Genomic DNA, 18,784 nt, shown 5'->3' with positions numbered 1-18,784 from the left:
CTTCGCAGTGGGCGGTGCTGGTCTCCTTCGCAGTGGGCGGTGCTGGTCTCCTTCGCAGTGGGCGGTGCTGGTCTCCTTCGCAGTGGGCGGGGCTGGTCTCCTTCGCAGTGGGCGGGGCTGGTCTCCTTCGCAGTGGGCGGGGCTGGTCTCCTTCGCAGTGGGCGGGGCTGGTCTCCTTCGCAGTGGGCGGGGCTGGTCTCCTTCGCAGTGGGCGGGGCTGGTCTCCTTCGCAGTGGGCGGGGCTGGTCTCCTTCGCAGTGGGCGGGGCTGGTCTCCTTGGCAGTGGGCGGGGCTAGGCTCAGAGTCAGAGAACGCTGGACTCCTCTCAAGCATGGAGGACACAGGACTCATCTCAGGTTAATTTACATTTGTATCAAATCGTTTTTTTTGACACAATAAAAGCACACAGAGCTATGGGGACTGGGTATTGCGGATGTGCTGGCGGCCGTCTAGCAGCCCATGTCCTCAGCTCTACACACAATCCCGGGGACAGGTTCCCTTTAAACCCATTAGATGTTATTGATGATGTAGAAGTTTGGTCATGAGAGTAAGTTCTGTTGGGCCCAGTCCAACCCTGTGTGTCTCTCACTCCTTCTCGGCGTCTGTCTGTTGCAGAGTCTATCCTCCTCCTGCCCTCTTCTGACCTCTCTGACGCTGTCACACTGCAGTAACGTGACAGTGGACGGTCTGGTGTCGGTGGGGGAGCGCTGCCCTCATCTGACCTCCCTCAACCTGCAGGACTCCCAGGTAGGTGCCGTGTGTAGCGGGACGTTCTGCCCCGAGTGGATGTGACTGTGACTCTCTCCCCAGGTGGACAGTCATGCCGTGGCTCGCTTTCTGGGGGTGCGTGGCGCCACCCTCCGCTGCTTGTATCTGCCCTTCAGCTGCCAAACCAATAACATCCTAAACCTGCTGGCGGTGAGACCCTAGAGGATCATCACTCTCATTCTCCTCTCATATCCTCCAGTATTACTGACGGCCTCTCTGTGTCTTCTATGTGTCAGAGCGGCTCCTGCCCTGAGCTGCGCCTCCTGGAGGTGAACAGAGGGATGAAGGAGACCATGTCGGAGGTGCATGTCTATGCTGAGGGGCTCCAGGCATCATGTCCAAAGCTGGAGGTGAGAAGGGGATCTGTCTACCCCCAAAATCATAACTCCTCTCCCGTTCTGGAGTCTCCTCACCTCTGTATTCTCTGTATTCTCAGGTCCTGCGGCTGCTAAATTTCATCTTCTCTCTGAAGTCCAGGCCGTCTTCATCTGTAAAGGGTCCTGGGTTCAGCCATCTTCAGGAGATATGTCTGGCCACCTCCACCTACTCCATCATCACTGACAGCACCTGCAGCACACTGCTCAGAGACTGCACCAAGCTGAGGGTGCTGGACCTGCGCGGCTGCTACCGAGTCTCCCCAGAAAGCATCTGTGAGCTGCCGTGTACAGGTGAGCGGCCTACATACCATGAGTTCAGGCACGTGGAGGGTACAGTGTCCTCAGCCGTTCTGTCCTTGCAGATCTCCAGCACCTTTACCTGGGTATGTACCTGTCCGCTGTCAACCGCACACTGCCCTCTGCTGGCTGCAGCTTACTGACCAGACGATGGCGCCACAGTCTGCAGGAACTGGACCTGACCGGGCTAAACTTCAGTGACAGTGACCTGAGCCAAGCCTTGGGCATCCTCTCGGAAGGTGGCGTCAATGACATGCTGCAGTCTCTCAACCTCACTGGAACTAAAGTCCCGGCCGCTGCCGTCAGGTGATGACCGCTGTGTTGTGTACTGCACCGCCATATCTTGTGTCCTGCGCTCACACTGTGTTCTCTGTGCAGAGATGTGCTGTCCAGCTGCCAGACCCTCACACACCTGGACCTCACCTCATGCCGGAACATCCCCCGGGGCATGAGGTGCGTTTACCGAGGCCGTGAGGACATCCTCCAGTGTCTGAAGACATTATGCACCAGAATGCAGGAGACTGGGATATAACTCGCCTCACACGTGCGTCGGCTCGTCTAGTCTCTACTGGTACTCGGCGCAGAGCGCTCCTGCCACAGTGAGTGAGATCCGGGACGACTCCGACCCTCAGATGCTGTGACACTATGACAGGAGACGGATCACCCAGAGCGCACCTCCCACCGGGTGCTGAGGGCCTACCCTGTATTATACCAGCGATCAAACACCTGTTCAGCTCTAAAGAAAAAAAATCTGAAAAAGTTTCCAAATCTAAAAAAAAATCACCTTTTATCCTTTATTAACCCCTTAAGGACTCAGCCCTATTTCACCTTAAGGACTTGGCCATTTTTTGCAAATCTGACCAGTGTCACTTTAAGTGCTCATAACTTTAAAACACTTTGACTTACCCAGGCCGTTCTGAGATTGTTTTTTCGTCACATATTGTACTTCATGACACTGCTAAAATTGGGTCAAAAAAGTTAATTTTTTTGCATTAAAAAAATACAATTTTTACCAAAAATTTTGAAAAATTAGCAAATTTCAAAGTTTGTTTCTCTACTTCTGTAATACATAGTAATACCCCCAAAAATTGTGATGACTTTACATTCCCCATATGTCTACTTCATGTTTGTAGCATTTTGGGAATGATATTTTATTTTTTGGGGATGTTACAAGGCTTAGAAGTTTAGATGCAAATTTTGAAATTTTTCAGACCAGTTCAGGTTTGAAGTCACTTTGTGAGGCTTAGATAATAGAAACCTCCCAAAAATGACCCTATTCTAGAAACTACTCCCCTCAAGGTATTCAAAACTGTTTTTTCAAACTGTATTAACCCTTTAGGTCTTCCACGAGAGTTAATGGCAGATTGAGAAACAATTTTGAAATTTCTATTTTTTGGAAAATTTTCCAATATAATCAATTTTTTCCAGGAGTAAAACAAGGGTTAACAGCCAAACAACACTCAAAATGGGTTGCCCTGATTCTGTAGTTTGCAGAAACACCCCATATGTGGTCGTAAACTACTGTTTGGCCAAACGGGAGCACATAGAAGAAGGGGAACACCATATGGGTTTTGGAAGGCAGATTTGGCAGGACTGGTTTTGTTTATACCATGTCCCATTTGAAGCCCCCTGTTGCACCCCTAGAATAGAAATTTCAAAAAAGTGACTCAATCTAAGAAAGTACACCCCTCAAGGTATTCAACACTGGGTTTACAAACTTTGTTAACCCTTTAGGTGTTCCACAAGAGTTAATGGCAAATGGAGAAACAATTTTGAAATTTAAATTTTTTGGAAAATTTTCCATTTTAACCCTTACTTTATTACTGGAAAAAATGGGTTAACAGCCAAACAAAACTCAAAATGGGTTGCCCTGATTCTGTAGTTTGCAGAATATGTGGTCGTAAACTACTATTTGGCTAAACGGCAGGACATAGAAGAAGGGGAACGCCATATGGTTTTTGGAAGGCAGATTTTGCTGGACTGGTTTATTTACACCATGTACCCTTTCAAGCCCCCCTTGCACCCCTAGAGTAGAAACTCCATAAAAGTGACCCCATCTAGGAAACTACGGGATAAGGTGGTTGTTGTTTTGGGACTATTTTAGGGTAAATATGATTTTTGGTTGCTCTATATTACTCTTTTTTGAGGCAATGTAACAAAAAAAAAAATTCTAAAATTGTTTCTACATTCTCCATTTAGTTTTGTGGAACACCTAAAGGGTTAACATAGTTTGTAAAGTAACTTTTGAATACCTTGAGGGGTGTAGTTTCTTAGATGGGGTCACTTTTTTGGAGTTTCTAGTCTAGGCTACATCAGGGGGGGCTTCTAATGGGACATGGTGTCAAAAAAAAACTGTCCATCAAAATCTGCCTTCCAGAAACCGTATGGAGTTCCCTTCGTTCTACGCCCTGCCGTGCGGCTATATAGCCATTTACGACCACATATGGGGTGTTTCTGCAAACTACAGAATCAGGGCCATAAATATTGAGTTTTGTTTGGCTGTTAACCCTTGCTTTATTACCGGCAAAAAGGATTCAAATGGAAATTTTGCCCAAAAATGGGTGTTTTGGCACAGTTTTTATTTTATATTTTTAACACCGTTCATCCGAGGCTTTTGGTCAAAAGTTATTTTTATAGCGACGATGCCCAATATGTATGTCTCTCAGTCTTTGGAGACACTAAGCAGGCATTCTAAAACTGCGGCCCTCCAGATGTTGTAAAACTACAACTCCCACCATGCCCTGCTGATGGCTGTAGGTTGTCTGGGCATGCTGGGAGTTATAGTTTTACAACATCTGGAGGGCCGCAGTTTGAGGATGCCTGCTCTAAAACTAATATTTTTTTGGGGGAAAAAAATTGTTTCCATGTCTCCAAAGTCTGAGAGCCATAGTGTTTTATGTTCTCTAGTGGACTGTTGGGGATTATATAAATGTAGTACTCCATGGAAGTGTGATACTCCCTGAAGCAATCGATAACGCAGAGGCCCGGATGATCGGGGCACGTGTCACATTGAGTGGTGGTGTCCTTCCGTATCCCCCTCCTGTGACACACTCTGCACCTTTTTTGGGTTCGTCCCATGGGTGGATTCCTATGGATGAGGGGGGTTATAGTCATATTTAATATAAACACATGCCAATTACAGAACAGTCCCTGGACAGTGTTTATATTAAATACTATAACTCCCTCATCCATAGCAATCCACTCATAAACTGCAGTACACAGTGTCGGACTGGGGTACCTAGGGCCCACCAGTAAAATTTATTTTGGGGGCCCACCGTACCGTACAGTCGAATATAATAAATAATTTAACAAGTTTTTTATATGAACACCGGCTGGTGGAGGTGCTGTACATTGAATATATGTATGTAGTACAGTAAATCTAATGTGTTATGTGCCACTTGTGCAGGGGGTGGGAGACTAGGGGCCCACCTTGCTCAGGGGCCCACCGGGGGATTCACCTGTACCCCTGTGGGCCAGTCCGAGCCTGGCAGTACATGGGGGATGTATGAGCAGAGAGAAGCAGGGCTGGCAGGCACAATAACAGAGGCGCTGGAGCGCACAGTGTGACAGGCATCCAGCACACAGACGAGAAGACCGGGACCCTGGAGCTCAGGTCAGTGCCCCCGGCAGCAGCTGGAGGGGACAGGGGGGAGAAGATAATACTTACTGGAGCTGCAGGCTCCGGTCCCGGGTGCGCACCAGACGTGCGGGCTGGCGGCCGAAGAAGGGGAAAGGGGAAAAATGTTCACTTACAGGATCTGAGGACTCCGGTGCCGCGTGCGGGCTGGCTGCTGGAGGAGGGGACAGGGGGAAAACACTTTTACTTACTGGAGCTGCGGGCTCCCGTCGCGGGCGCTGGCGGCAGCGGAGCATAATAAGTGAAGCCGCCAGCCTGCCCATCCCTGGTGCGGTCTTGGTAAGGAAGCGCGGGCTGGAGGTTGAAAACTTCAGTGAAGCCGCCAGCCCACCCAACAGTTTAATGGCCACCTAATTTGCATCGCATTCGTTTTATAAGGCGCAGTGACTTTTTCCCTCCACTTTGGAGGGGAAAAAAGTGCGTCTTATAAAACGAAAAATACGATATTTGTTTACTTATATATTACTTTTTTATTCTCTTCCCTTCTCCTTATTTCCTTTTGAGGGGTGCTGGGGGAGGCGGGGGTGGACGCATCTCGCAGGGTGGGGGGGGGGGATAATGGGGTTAAGGGGAAAAATGTTATAAAATGTATAATAAGCTTGAATTGTATTTTGTGAATTTGCTTTTTATAGTAATAGGTTTTCCACCTATAGAAGCCAATCAGGGCCAAAATCCTAATACACTATAATACAGAAGTGCTGCATGCATCAGGTAAGTAATGAAGGGTCGTAAAACCCCTAAAAAAGACTGGGAAACTACAGTGGCATGCAAAAGTCTGAGCACCCCTGGTGACAATGACAGGGAACAGAGGTCGAAGATGAAAGTCTCCAAAAGGCGTAAGCTTGACACACTCCCTTTCTATTTTAAGCAAAAGCTATTTTATATTTTAATGTTTTACATTTTCAAAATAACAAAAAAGGAAGAGGTCCCAAAGTAAAACTTTGGGCCCCCTGCCTGGTCATAACCTAGTAGCGCCCCCATTGGCAAGTATCAAAGCTTGTAAATGCTTTGTGTAGCAGCCATAAGTCTTTCAGTTCTTGTTTGAGAGATTTTCGTCCATTCTTCCTTGCAGACGTCTTCCAGTTCTGTGAGATTCCCGGGCCATCTTGCATGCTGTGCTCTTTTGAGGTCTATCCACAGATTTTCAGATCAGGGGACTGTGAGGGTCATGGTAAAACCTTCAGCAGATCAGGGACTGTGAGGGTCATGGTAAAACCTTCAGCAGATCAGGGGACTGTGAGGGCCATGGTAAAACCTTCAGCAGATCAGGGAACTGTGAGGGCCATGGTAAAACCTTCAGCAGATCAGGGAACTGTGAGGGCCATGGTAAAACCTTCAGCAGATCAGGGAACTGTGAGGGCCATGGTAAAACCTTCAGCAGATCAGGGAACTGTGAGGGCCATGGTAAAACCTTCAGCAGATCAGGGAACTGTGAGGGCCATGGTAAAACCTTCAGCAGATCAGGGAACTGTGAGGGCCATGGTAAAACCTTCAGCAGATCAGGGAACTGTGAGGGCCATGGTAAAACCTTCAGCAGATCAGGGAACTGTGAGGGCCATGGTAAAACCTTCAGCTGATCAGGGAACTGTGAGGGCCATGGTAAAACCTTCAGCTTGGGCCTTTTGAGGTTGTCTATTGTGGATTTTGAGGTGTGTTTAGGATCATTATCTGTTTGTAGAAGCCATCCTCTTTTCAGCTTCAGCTTTTGTACAGTTGGTGTTTGCTTCCAGAATTTTCCAGAATTTCATTGAATCCATTCTTCCCTCTACCCGTCAAATGTTCCCTGCACCATTCGCTGCAACACAACCTCAAAGCATAATTGATCCCCCCCCCCCATGCTTAAATGCTTAAGGGTTAGAGAGGAGTTCTGCCCATGAAATTCTGGGCCTTTTTTTTTTTTTCAAACATAACTTTTCTCATTGTGGCCAAAGAGTTCTGTTTTATCCTCATAGGTCCACGGGACTTGTTTCCAAAATACATCAGGATTCTTTAGATGTTCCTTTACACCCTTTACCCTTTTGACGCTGAATTTTGTGGTGAGGACACAGGAGAGGTTTTCTTCTGATGACTATGCCAAGCAGGGTTATTTGTGCAGGTGTCGCTGAACAGTAGAACAATGTACCAAAACTCCAGGTTCTGCTAAATCTTTCTGACGGTCTTTTGCTGTCAAGCAAGGGTTCTGATTTGCCTTTCCAGCAATCGTACGAGTAGGGACCTTCTCTGGCCTCCACTGTTCCTGGTAACTGCCATTTCTTAATTACATTTAAAACGGCAACATGAAGACACTTTGCTATCTTCTTTTAGCCTTCTGCTTTGTAGGCCTCAACCATTTTCATTTTCACAGTGTTAAGCAGCTGCTTATAAGAACCCATGGATGCTATTTTTTGGGAAAAGGTTAGAGGAGTCTGGGGATTTATAAAACTTTGTGACCTTTCCTAACGATGATTGTGAACAAGACATAAGCCTAACAGGCCATTTAAAGTCTGCGACCTCGGTCAGTTATCAGAGCCCTCAAATCGTCTTGGGTTCACACACGTTTGTAAGCTGCTCCTTGCCTTTTTTAACTCCAAAACTATACAAAACCCTAATAATCCACTGATCTACACAGTGATCTCTCATATATTCTATAGATCATTATACACAGTGATCTCTCATATATTCTATAGATCATTATACACAGAGATCTCTCATATATTCTATAGATCCATTATACACAGTGATCTCTCATATATTCTATAGATCCATTATACACAGAGATCTCTCATATATTCTATAGATACATTATACACAGTGATCTCTCATATATTCTATAGATCATTATACACAGTGATCTCTCATATATTCTATAGATCATTATACACAGAGATCTCTCATATATTCTATAGATACATTATACACAGTGATCTCTCATATATTCTATAGATACATTATACACAGTGATCTCTCATATATTCTATAGATCCATTATACACAGTGATCTCTCATATATTCTATAGATCCATTATACACAGTGATCTCTCATATATTCTATAGATCCATTATACACAGTGATCTCTCATATATTCTATAGATCCATTATACACAGTGATCTCTCATATATTCTATAGATACATTATACACAGAGGGATCTCTCATATATTCTATAGATCCATTATACACAGTGATCTCTCATATATTCTATAGATCCATTATACACAGTGATCTCTCATATATTCTATAGATCCATTATACACAGTGATCTCTCATATATTCTATAGATCCATTATACACAGTGATCTCTTATATATTCTATAGATACATTATACACAGAGGGATCTCTCATATATTCTATAGATACATTATACACAGTGATCTCTCATATATTCTATAGATCCATTATACACAGTGATCTCTCATATATTCTATAGATACATTATATACACAGTGATCTCTCATATATTCTATAGATACATTATACGGTCGTGCCGCAAAAAACGGCACGACCGTGTGCATGAGGCCTAACTCCATATAACCAGTATACCTCCATAACCTATAGAAGGATCAGCAATCCGCGGCACTCCAACTGCTCTGAAACCACAACTCCCCGAGAGCTCCATTCACTTCTGTGAGAGTTAGCACAGCCAAGCATGTTTGCACGCTGGGAGTTCTAGTTTCACAGCACAGTTGCTGATCCCTGATCTATAGAATATATGAGAGATCACTGTGTATAATGTATCTATAGAATATATGAGAGATCTCTGTGTATAATGTATCTATAGAATATATGAGAGATCACTGTGTATAATGGATCTATAGAATATATGAGAGATCCCTCTGTGTATAATGTATCTATAGAATATATGAGAGATCCCTCTGTGTATAATGTATCTATAGAATATATGAGAGATCACTGTGTATAATGATCTATAGAATATATAAGAGATCACTGTGTATAATGTATCTATAGAATATATGAGAGATCACTGTGTATAATGGATCTATAGAATATATGAGAGATCACTGTGTATAATGGATCTATAGAATATATGAGAGATTACTGTGTATAATGTATCTATAGAATATATGAGAGATCACTGTGTATAATGGATCTATAGAATATATGAGAGATCACTGTGTATAATGGATTTATAGAATATATGAGAGGTCACTGTGTATAATGTATCTATAGAATATATGAGAGATCACTGTGTATAATGTATCTATAGAATATATGAGAGATCACTGTGTATAACGGATCTATAGAATATATGAGATCACTGTGTATAATGATCTATAGAATATATGAGAGATCACTGTGTATAATGTATCTATAGGATATATGAGAGATCGCTGTGTATAATGATCTATAGAATATATGAGAGATCACTGTGTATAATGTATCTATAGAATATATGAGAGATCACTGTGTATAATGTATCTATAGAATATATGAGAGATCACTGTGTATAATGTATCTATAGAATATATGAGAGATCACTGTGTATAATGTATCTATAGAATATATGAGAGATCACTGTGTATAATGTATCTATAGAATATATGAGATCACTGTGTATAATGTATCTATAGAATATATGAGAGATCACTGTGTATAATGGATCTATAGAATATAGATCCATTATACACAGTGATCTCTCATATATTCTATAGATTCATTATACACAGTGATCTCTCATATATTCTATAGATCCATTATACACAGTGATCTCTCCTATATTCTATACATACATTATACACAGTGATCTCTCATATATTCTATAGATACATTATACACAGAGGGATCTCTCATATATTCTATAGATACATTATACACAGAGGGATCTCTCATATATTCTATAGATCCATTATACACAGTGATCTCTCATATATTCTATAGATACATTATACACAGAGATCTCTCATATATTCTATAGATCAGGGATCAGCAACTGTGCTGTGAAACTAGAACTCCCAGCGTGCAAACATGCTTGGCTGTGCTAACTCTCACAGAAGTGAATGGAGCTCTCGGGGAGTTGTGGTTTCAGAGCAGTTGGAGTGCCGCGGATTGCTGATCCTTCTATAGGTTATGGAGGTATACTGGTTATATGGAGTTAGGCCTCATGCACACGGTCGTGCCGTTTTTTGCGGTCCTCAAACCTCGGATTCGCAAAAAATTGAAGTCGCCCGTGTTGCCTTCCGCAATTTGCGGAACGGAATGGGCGCTGGCAATACACACTCACCTAAAGAATTATTAGTGCCACCTGTTCTATTTCTCATTAATGCAATTCTCTAGCCAACCAATCACATGGCAGTTGCTTCGATGCATTTAGGGGGGGCTCCTGGTCAAGACAATCTCCTGAACTCCAAACTGAATGTCAGAATGGGAAAGAAAGGGGATTTAAGCCATTTTGAGCGTGGCATGGTTGTTGGTGCCAGACGGGCCGGTCTGAGTATTTCACAATCTGCTCAGTTACTGGGATTTTCACGCACAACCATTTCTAGGGTTTACAAAGAATGGTGTGAAAAGGGAAAAACATCCAGTATGCGGCCGTCCTGTGGGCGAAAATGCCTTGTGGATGCTAGAGGTCAGAGGAGAATGGGCCGACTGATTCAAGCTGATAGAAGAGCAACGTTGGCTGAAATAACCACCTGTTACAACCGAGGTATGCAGCAAAGCATTTGTGAAGCCACAACACGCACAACCTTGAGGCGGATGGGCTACAACAGCAGAAGACCCCACCGGGTACCACTCATCTCCACTACAAATAGGAAAAAGAGGCTACAATCTGCACGAGCTCACCAAAACTGGACTGTTGAAGACTGGAAAAATGTTGCCTGGTCTGATGAGTCTCGATTTCTGTTGAGACATTCAAATGGTAGAGTCCGAATTTGGCGTAAACAGAATGAGAACATGTCTCCATCCTCTGATGGCTACTTCCAGCAGGATAATGCACCATGTCAAAAAGCTCCAATCATCTCACATTGGTTTCTTGAACATGACAATGAGTTCACTGCACTAAAATGGCCCCACAGTCACCAGATCTCAACCCAATAGAGCATCTTTGGGATGTGGTGGAACGGGAGCTTCGTGCCCTGGATGAGCATCCCTCAAATGTCCATCAACTGCAAGATGCTATCCTATCAATATGGGCCAACATTTCTAAAGAATGCTATCAGCACCTTGTGGAATCAATGCCACGTAGAATTAAGGCAAAAGGGGGTCCAACACCGTATTAGTATGGGGGCACTAAGAATTCTTTAGGTGAGTGTATATACCTATCCTTGTCCTGCAAAGCGCGGACAAGAATAGGACATGTTATATTTTTTAGCGGGGCCGCGGAACGGACACACTGATGCAGACAGCACACGGAGTGCTGTCTGCATTTTTTGCAGCCCCATTGAAGTGACTGGATCCTCATCAGAGCCGCCAAAACGTCGGCTCGGATGTGGACCCAAACAACGGTCATGTGCATGAGGCCTTATACTGGTTATATGGGGACATACTGGTTATATGGAGGAATACTTTTTATATGGAGGTATACTGGTGATATGGAGGCATACTGGTGATATGGAGGTATACTGGTGATATGGGGGTATACTGGTGATATGGAGGTATACTGGTGATATGGGGGTATACTGGTGATATGGGGGTATACTGGTTATATGGAGGTATACTGGTTATATGGAGGTATACTGGTTATATGGAGGTGTACTTTTTATATGGAGGTATACTGGTGATATGGGAGTATACTGGTTATATGCAGTTATACTGGTTATATGGAGGTGTACTTTTTATATGGAGGCATACTGGTGATATGGGGGTATACTGGTGATATGGAGGTATACTGGTGATATGGGGGTATACTGGTTATATGGAGGTATACTGGTGATATGGAGGTATACTGGTTATATGGAGGTATACTGGTTATATGGAGGTATACTGGTGATATGGGGGTATACTGGTTATATGGAGGTATACTGGTTGTATGGAGGTATACTGGTGATATGGAGGTATACTGGTGATATGGGGGTATACTGGTTGTATGGAGGTATACTGGTTATATGGAGGTTTACTGGTGATATGGAGGTTTACTGGTGATATGGAGGTATACTGGTGATATGGAGGTTTACTGGTGATATGGAGGTTTACTGGTGATATGGAGGTATACTGGTGATATGGGGGTATACTGGTGATATGAGGGTATACTGGTTATATGGAGGTGTATGGGGTTATATGGAGGTATTGGGAAAATTGGTTACCTGGAATTTTGCTTTCCTTGTGTCCAAAGGCAGCACATGAAGGGTTAATCTTGCCTCATTCTCCCCACTAGGACCGCCCCCCCCTAGATTAAACATACTGGTAGTATAATGACTTATTATATAAACTCGCCCCCAACAGCCATACTCTGTGTTTTAAAAATAGATTCAGACAATAGATGTAGTAAGAAATTTATTTTTTTTTTTTGGGGGGGGGGGGGGTATATATGTGCGGCCTTCGGACTCAAGAAAATCAAGATTCCAGGTAACCAATTTTCCCTTTCCCTTTTCGTCCTCAGCAGCACATGAAGGGATTTGGATAGATAGCGAAGGGAGTACTTCAACATAGAACTGCACTTAGTACACCCGTGCCGAAGGCAGAGCTCTTGGCAGCGATGTCCAGCCGATAATGCTTCACGGACGTTGATGGCGTGGACCAGGACGCGGCGTTACAAATATCCGCTACTGAGGCTTGTGCTTGCTCTGCCCATGATGCTGCTGTGGATCTTGTCGAATGGCCTCTAAGCGGAAACGGAGAGGCTCCACCCTCTAAGGAATAAGATTCCATAATTATGGATTTAATCCATCTCGCGAGTCTTTAGATGCTTTCTGCCCTTTTCTTGGTCCAGCAAACAAAAGAAATAGATTTTCAACATCTCTGAATCCTTCTGTTCTCTGAAGATAGATTTCAGTAGCTCTCTGGACATCTAAGGTGTGAGAGAGCCTGGTCTTCATTGGAAGGTTCTGAAAAGAATAGCGGAAGGAAAGATTCCCCGTTCACATTAGAAGAAGATGGTACTTTGGGTATGAAGGATGGCACGGTCCGCAATAGTACTCCATCTGGCAGAAATCTCAGATACGAATATTTAGAGGACAGAGCCTGTCGTTCTCCAAGCCTTTTTGCAGATGTAATGGCGACCAGGAATAATACTTTACAGGAGAGCTGTTTTAGTTCAGCTTGTGCCAATGGTTCAGAAGGAGGACCTGTCGGAGATAAGTTCCAGACAGGTAGCGGGTCTCTAATTACTGGTTTTAACCTTTTTACTGCTTTAAAGAATCTGAATATTAACGGATGATGTACAAACTTGTTCTCAGTCATCGCACTGATTGCTGTCCTATGGACTCTCAATGTATTTGGTTTGAGACCTTTCTGGAAGCCGTCTTGAAGGAATTGGAGAATGGAAGAATCACTGATGTCTGCACCATTAGCCTCCGACAGACAGGATGCACATCTTTTCCATATCTTTGCACATTTAATATTTGTAGAGTCTTTACAGGCAGAGAGTAAAGTATTAATCACTGACTCAGAGAGACCTTTTTCTTCTAATCTGGACCTTTCAGTCTCCAAGCTGTAAAATGAAGTCTGTCCAGGTTTCTGGTGATATAGTCCGTTCTGTAATAACAGATGGGGAACAAGCGGACGTTTCCAATACTCTCCCTTGGACAAATGGAGTAGAAGAGGGAACCAAGCCCTGCGGGGCCACAACGGGGCTATTAGTATAGCCTAAGGCTTCTCCACTACAATCTTCTGTAGAACCATCAGGATGAGAGGGACTGGAGGTAATATGTAAACAGACAGGCCTTTCCATCTGTCCGACAATGCCTCCACTATCGTAGGTCTGTCGGACTTGTTTAGGGAACAAAATTTTAGTAGTTTTCTGTTCCATCTGGATCCCATCAAATCCCATACTGGCATGCCCCACTTGGCTGCAATCTGTTGGAAGTAATGTGGGTTTAGCTCCCAATCCGCCGGATTGATCTTCCTCCGACTCAGATGATCCACTTGAATATTGCAACAGCCTCTGATATGCATTGCTCTGTTCAAGTCTAGAGCAGGCATGCTCAACCTGCGGCCCTCCAGCTGTTGCAAAACTAAAAAATCCCAGCATGTTTCAAACAGCCTACAGCTATCAGCCTACAGCAGGGCATTGTGGTAGTTGTAGCTTTACAACAGCTGGAGGGCCGCAGGTTGAGCGTGCCTGGTCTAGAAGATACAATTCCGCCCAGACAAAGATCTCCTTGCTTAAGCTCAGAAGGGATTGACTTCTTGTCCCTCCTTGTTTGTTCAGGTAAAATACCGAAGGAAGATTGTCCGACTGAATCACAGATTTTCCCATCAGATCTGCTTGAAAATGACGTAGAGCAAGTTTGACTGCTTTTAGTTCTCTGAAATATGACGATTGTCGCTTCTCCAGAGAGGACCACCAACCCTGGATCCACCGGTCTCGAAGAAGAGCTCCCCAGCCCAGGGCAGAAGCATCTGTGGTAACTTCTACAGGCGAAGAGAGCCGGAACATCTTCCCCCGGGATACATTTCTGTCCTGTAACCACCATTTGAGATTTTGAACTGTGGATGCTCTTAATTTGACCCGGGCTCCCAAGTTGTGATGACTGTAATGCCAGACATGTCTTGTTTGAGATCTCTCATATGAATTCTTGGACAAGGAACAGCATCTAGCACTGCAGTTAGGTGACCCAGAGTCTTCATCACTCTGCGGACTGAAGGTGTCGGAGAAGAGATTAGAGCTTTTACTTCTTTCTTTAGAGAATAGATTTTCGGTAGCGGTAAGTCCAGGGTCATGGCACGTGTCTCTATCTGGAATCCCAGAAACAGCTTGGAAGTGGTAGGGAGGATGTCAGATTTTTCCCAGTTGATCAGGAATCCTAATGATTGGAGAAGGTTGGTGACCGCTTGAAGCTGAGACTTAAACCCCTTAAGGACACAGGCATTTTTCACCTTAAGGACCAGGCCATTTATTGCAAATCTGACCAGTGTCACTTTATGTGGTGATAATTTTAAAACGCTTTGACTTATCCAGGCCATTCTGAGACAGTTTTTTTATCACATGTTGTACTTCATGACACTGGTAAAATGGAGTCCAAAAAATTCATTTTTATTTATAAAACAAAATACAAAATTTACCCAAAATTTTGAAAAATTAGCAAAAGTTTCAATTTCTCTACTTCTATAATACATAGTGATACCTCCAAAAATAGTTATTACTTTACATTCCCCATATGTCTACTTCATGTTTGGATCATTTTGGAATGCCATTTTATTTTTTGGGGACGTTACAAGGCTTAGAAGTTTAGGAGCAAATCTTGAAATTTTTCAGAAAATTTCTAAAACCCACTTTTTCAGGACCAGTTCAGGTCTGAAGTCACTTTGTACTCTGCAGGTCCATCCCCAGGACCATTATAGGGTGGCAGACTTACTTTTTCCTTTCTCTGTGGGAGGTGGTCTAACATTATCTTGATAACATTCATAATAATACTTCCCACTTTCTCTCTCCACCTCCTCAGACATCTGGCTGTTCGGTGAGCGGGTTATCTTTCAGCCACCCTTTATTTCCCTACGTGCTTTTTCTCACTACTCTGGATTCAGTTTACCATCGGGGGGAGGGATGTCTACTGCTTTCATTGACTTGCTGATGTCCTTCACTGCCTGTCTACATTCTTTCTTACTTACTACTTCTGCAGAATCTTATCTAAAGGTTAGTGTTCTTCAGCAACATTATAAGAAAGAACAGAACAGAATCTGTCCGGCCTTAAAGCTACAGTTTACAACAGTTGAGACCATTTCCATCCCAATCCCCTCCTTCTGTGATTTTAGCAGATGGGCAGGACCCCCAGGGCCAAGTACTTCACTTGACCTGGAGTCCTGGACATCTGCACCAACGACAACAAACTGTTATGAATCGAGATGAAGTTGCCTCCAAGTGCTGACTTAATCCTAGTCAAGGAAACAAAAACATAGAAGTTAAAGGGGTTGTCCGGGTTAAGAGCTGAACCCGGACATCCCTCCATTTTCACCCCGGCAGCCCCCCTGACTTGAACATCGGAGAAGTTCATGCTCCGATGCTCTCTTTTGTCCTGCGCTAAATTGCGCAGGGCAAAGGCATTTTCAGGAGTTCTGGTGATGAACCGGGCTCAGATGCTCTGATGCTAACATCAGAGGGGCTGCCTGGGTGAAAATATGGGTATGTCCGGGTTAAGCTCTGAACCCGGACAACCCCTTTAAGGCATTTCATCAAATTAAACAATACTACAAGTAATAACAAATTGCAGGTATATGTATATCCTGCACTTACTGAATTCAGTACTCTATGTGGTGCTACTTAGATCTATGTGTGCTTTCTCATGCTTGTAGCTGTATCAGGAAAAAATTCCAGTAACTAAGATTGTAGTGTCCCACTACGTAAGGATGGGCACTACTCAAGGGTCAATTGGGTCACGTTGTTCTCCACCTCCAGTGGAACATGGTTATGGTATTTTATATTGCATTGTAATGTATAATTTAATGTTATTTCCTGTGTACCAGGCCTGTTAGGGGTGTAGTTCCTCCTCCTAGGCAGTAGAGGGAGCTAGGGAACCCCCTAGTATATATAGTCAGGTCCAGTCCAGAGAGAGAGGGGTGGTCAGAAGCCAAGTGAGCACTTTAACCAGAAGATAGCTGGGGAGCAGCTTCTGACATGCAGCTAGATAGCCCACGTTCCTAGCTTGCACCCAGGAGAAGAAGTTGCCTCCTGAAGATATCTAGCACCTTGAAAAGTACAGTGCAGAGCCACTTTTATCCAGCTAAGTAGAAAGCTGAAGGGCAGAAGGATATTTACAGCAAGAGGATTAACACCAGAGGAAGGTTTCCCTACCCAAGGATAAAGCCAGCTATAGGGCATACGGGCCTTGGAGAAAGCCAGACAGGATCTGAGGAAAATACAGCCTGATCTGTAAGTGTTATTCCCTCTGAGTATCTTGCAAAGACTTTGCCTGCCACTTATGTGAAGCCTGCCTGTGACCAACATTGTACATGTGGAACTAACTGAAACCTGTAAATAGTTGAACTGTTCAGAAAAAAGAAGTTCTGGTTCACTGCAACTGTGTGTACCTCAATTATTCCTACAACAAATCGGTGTGCCACCGTTATCGGCACTGGCGTCATGAACTATAAGGGATCTTGCCACCGGCACATTAAACTTCCAACACCCAGGGCACCTCACCTACCACCTGGCCAGGTCCCTATACACAGAGAGTGCCCCAGAGGATCCATGTTCCAGCCTCTCCATCACTGCTGTACGCCTGCCCAGGGTAAATAAAACTGTGAGTACCAAGAGCAACCCTCGTTCTGCCTATTAACCATGACCTCACATTCGCTCACCCTGCAGGACTGGCGTCCTGCATATTTTGGCGTCACGAACAGGATACGAAATATTCCTACGCCATAGTGGAATCTGAACTGTGTGCCATAATTGCCTATTAAGTGATAAATGCCCTATCCGTTTATTTGAAAAAGTTGGGCCAAAGAACTGTGGACAATCGCGGTGTGAAAAACTGTATATTGTGGACTGTTTGCTGCTTTTTGAGTCACTGCTTGCTGTCAGTGAATTGACAGCCTTATGCTTAAAGATGGCCGCCTAAGCTGACTGGAATTATTGCTGCGTCATCGCTGTGTTTTGTTGGCGGGAAGAATTTGGCGCCTTCTACTGAAAGAGCGGGTAGGACTATATTTTCGCGCCACCGCCTTTAATTTGCATATTCTGCCAATATGGACTCCACCTCCCCATGTTGGATTACCTAGGGGGCGGCCTCCCAGAGCAGTGGGAGGTCTTGGGTGAAGTCCTACGTGCCGCCCAGATGTGTGCAGTAGAGGGATCGGAGAGGCCACCTTGCCGGAGAGGCCAACGGGACCGGAGAGGCCACCTTGCTTCCCACTGCGGTCGCAGCCTGAGCCGTGCCCTGGCTTGCGGGGTGGATTTGTCAAGCCCTCTGCGCAATGGCTTTTGCTGATGGCCGAGATACGCGCCGCGGCAATACAAAAGACTACCAAAAAAAAGATCTACTTCGAGGAGCTCGCGAAGACGGTATATGAGCACCACGCGAATACTCAACCCTGTCTGGAGAGAAGGATGGGAGTGGTGGTAACTTTTGATAAAAGCCAGGGTTTCGGGTTCATCAAGGACTTCTCCACAGGCCGAGACCTTTTTGTGAATCGGAGGTCTGTAAAACGCAGTTACTTACCCGAACATTTGCATAACCTCCGCGAAGGAGAAGAAGTGGAATTTACCTCCGCCGAGGGCCCGAGGGGTCCTTATGCCACGGCAATAACCTGTCCCAAGCCGGGACCAGAGGATTGGGAAGAGCCTGAGGAGCCCACCAGTCCAGAATGCGAGCCAGAGTCCGGCGGAACCTGCTCGCAATACTTACCAGGAGAGAGGTTCCTTCACCGGCCCCAATATCTTCTGGCAGCCTACTGTGCTAGAGAAACGGGTGAGTCCCTATCCCTCACCTGAATTGCCCCACAGGGAGAAGACACAAGTGGAGATGGAAAACCATGCAGAAATTCCATGAGACCCTTGATGTCCTGCGGCGAGGGAAGATTTGTGACTCAGCACCTGAACCTGCTGCGACAGTACCAGATCTCTGCAGCGGAGCACCACATGAGAATCCGGAGGACCAGATCGCCAGGCGAGAA

At 44.7% G+C, this 18,784-nt stretch overlaps 1 protein-coding gene across 1 annotated transcript in view; it reads left to right on the top strand.

Annotated features, from left to right (window-relative positions):
• Positions 1 to 2,242, top strand: part of FBXL6 (F-box and leucine rich repeat protein 6) — a 40,939-nt gene extending 38,697 nt beyond the window's left edge. The window contains exons 5-10 of the mRNA XM_040433724.1: positions 616 to 747; positions 811 to 918; positions 1,005 to 1,118; positions 1,205 to 1,436; positions 1,508 to 1,748; positions 1,821 to 2,242. Of these exons, the coding sequence (XP_040289658.1) occupies positions 616 to 747; positions 811 to 918; positions 1,005 to 1,118; positions 1,205 to 1,436; positions 1,508 to 1,748; positions 1,821 to 1,974 (981 nt within the window). The 3' untranslated portion in view covers positions 1,975 to 2,242. The remainder of the gene's footprint in view (positions 1 to 615; positions 748 to 810; positions 919 to 1,004; positions 1,119 to 1,204; positions 1,437 to 1,507; positions 1,749 to 1,820) is intronic.
• Positions 2,243 to 18,784: the final 16,542 nt, after the last annotated feature.

The sequence above is a fragment of the Bufo bufo genome, chromosome 5, assembly GCF_905171765.1.
Source record: "Bufo bufo chromosome 5, aBufBuf1.1, whole genome shotgun sequence".
NCBI lineage: Eukaryota > Metazoa > Chordata > Amphibia > Anura > Bufonidae > Bufo > Bufo bufo.
The sequence above is the reverse complement of the archived record's forward strand: the minus strand, read 5'-3'. Positions and strand labels throughout refer to the sequence as shown.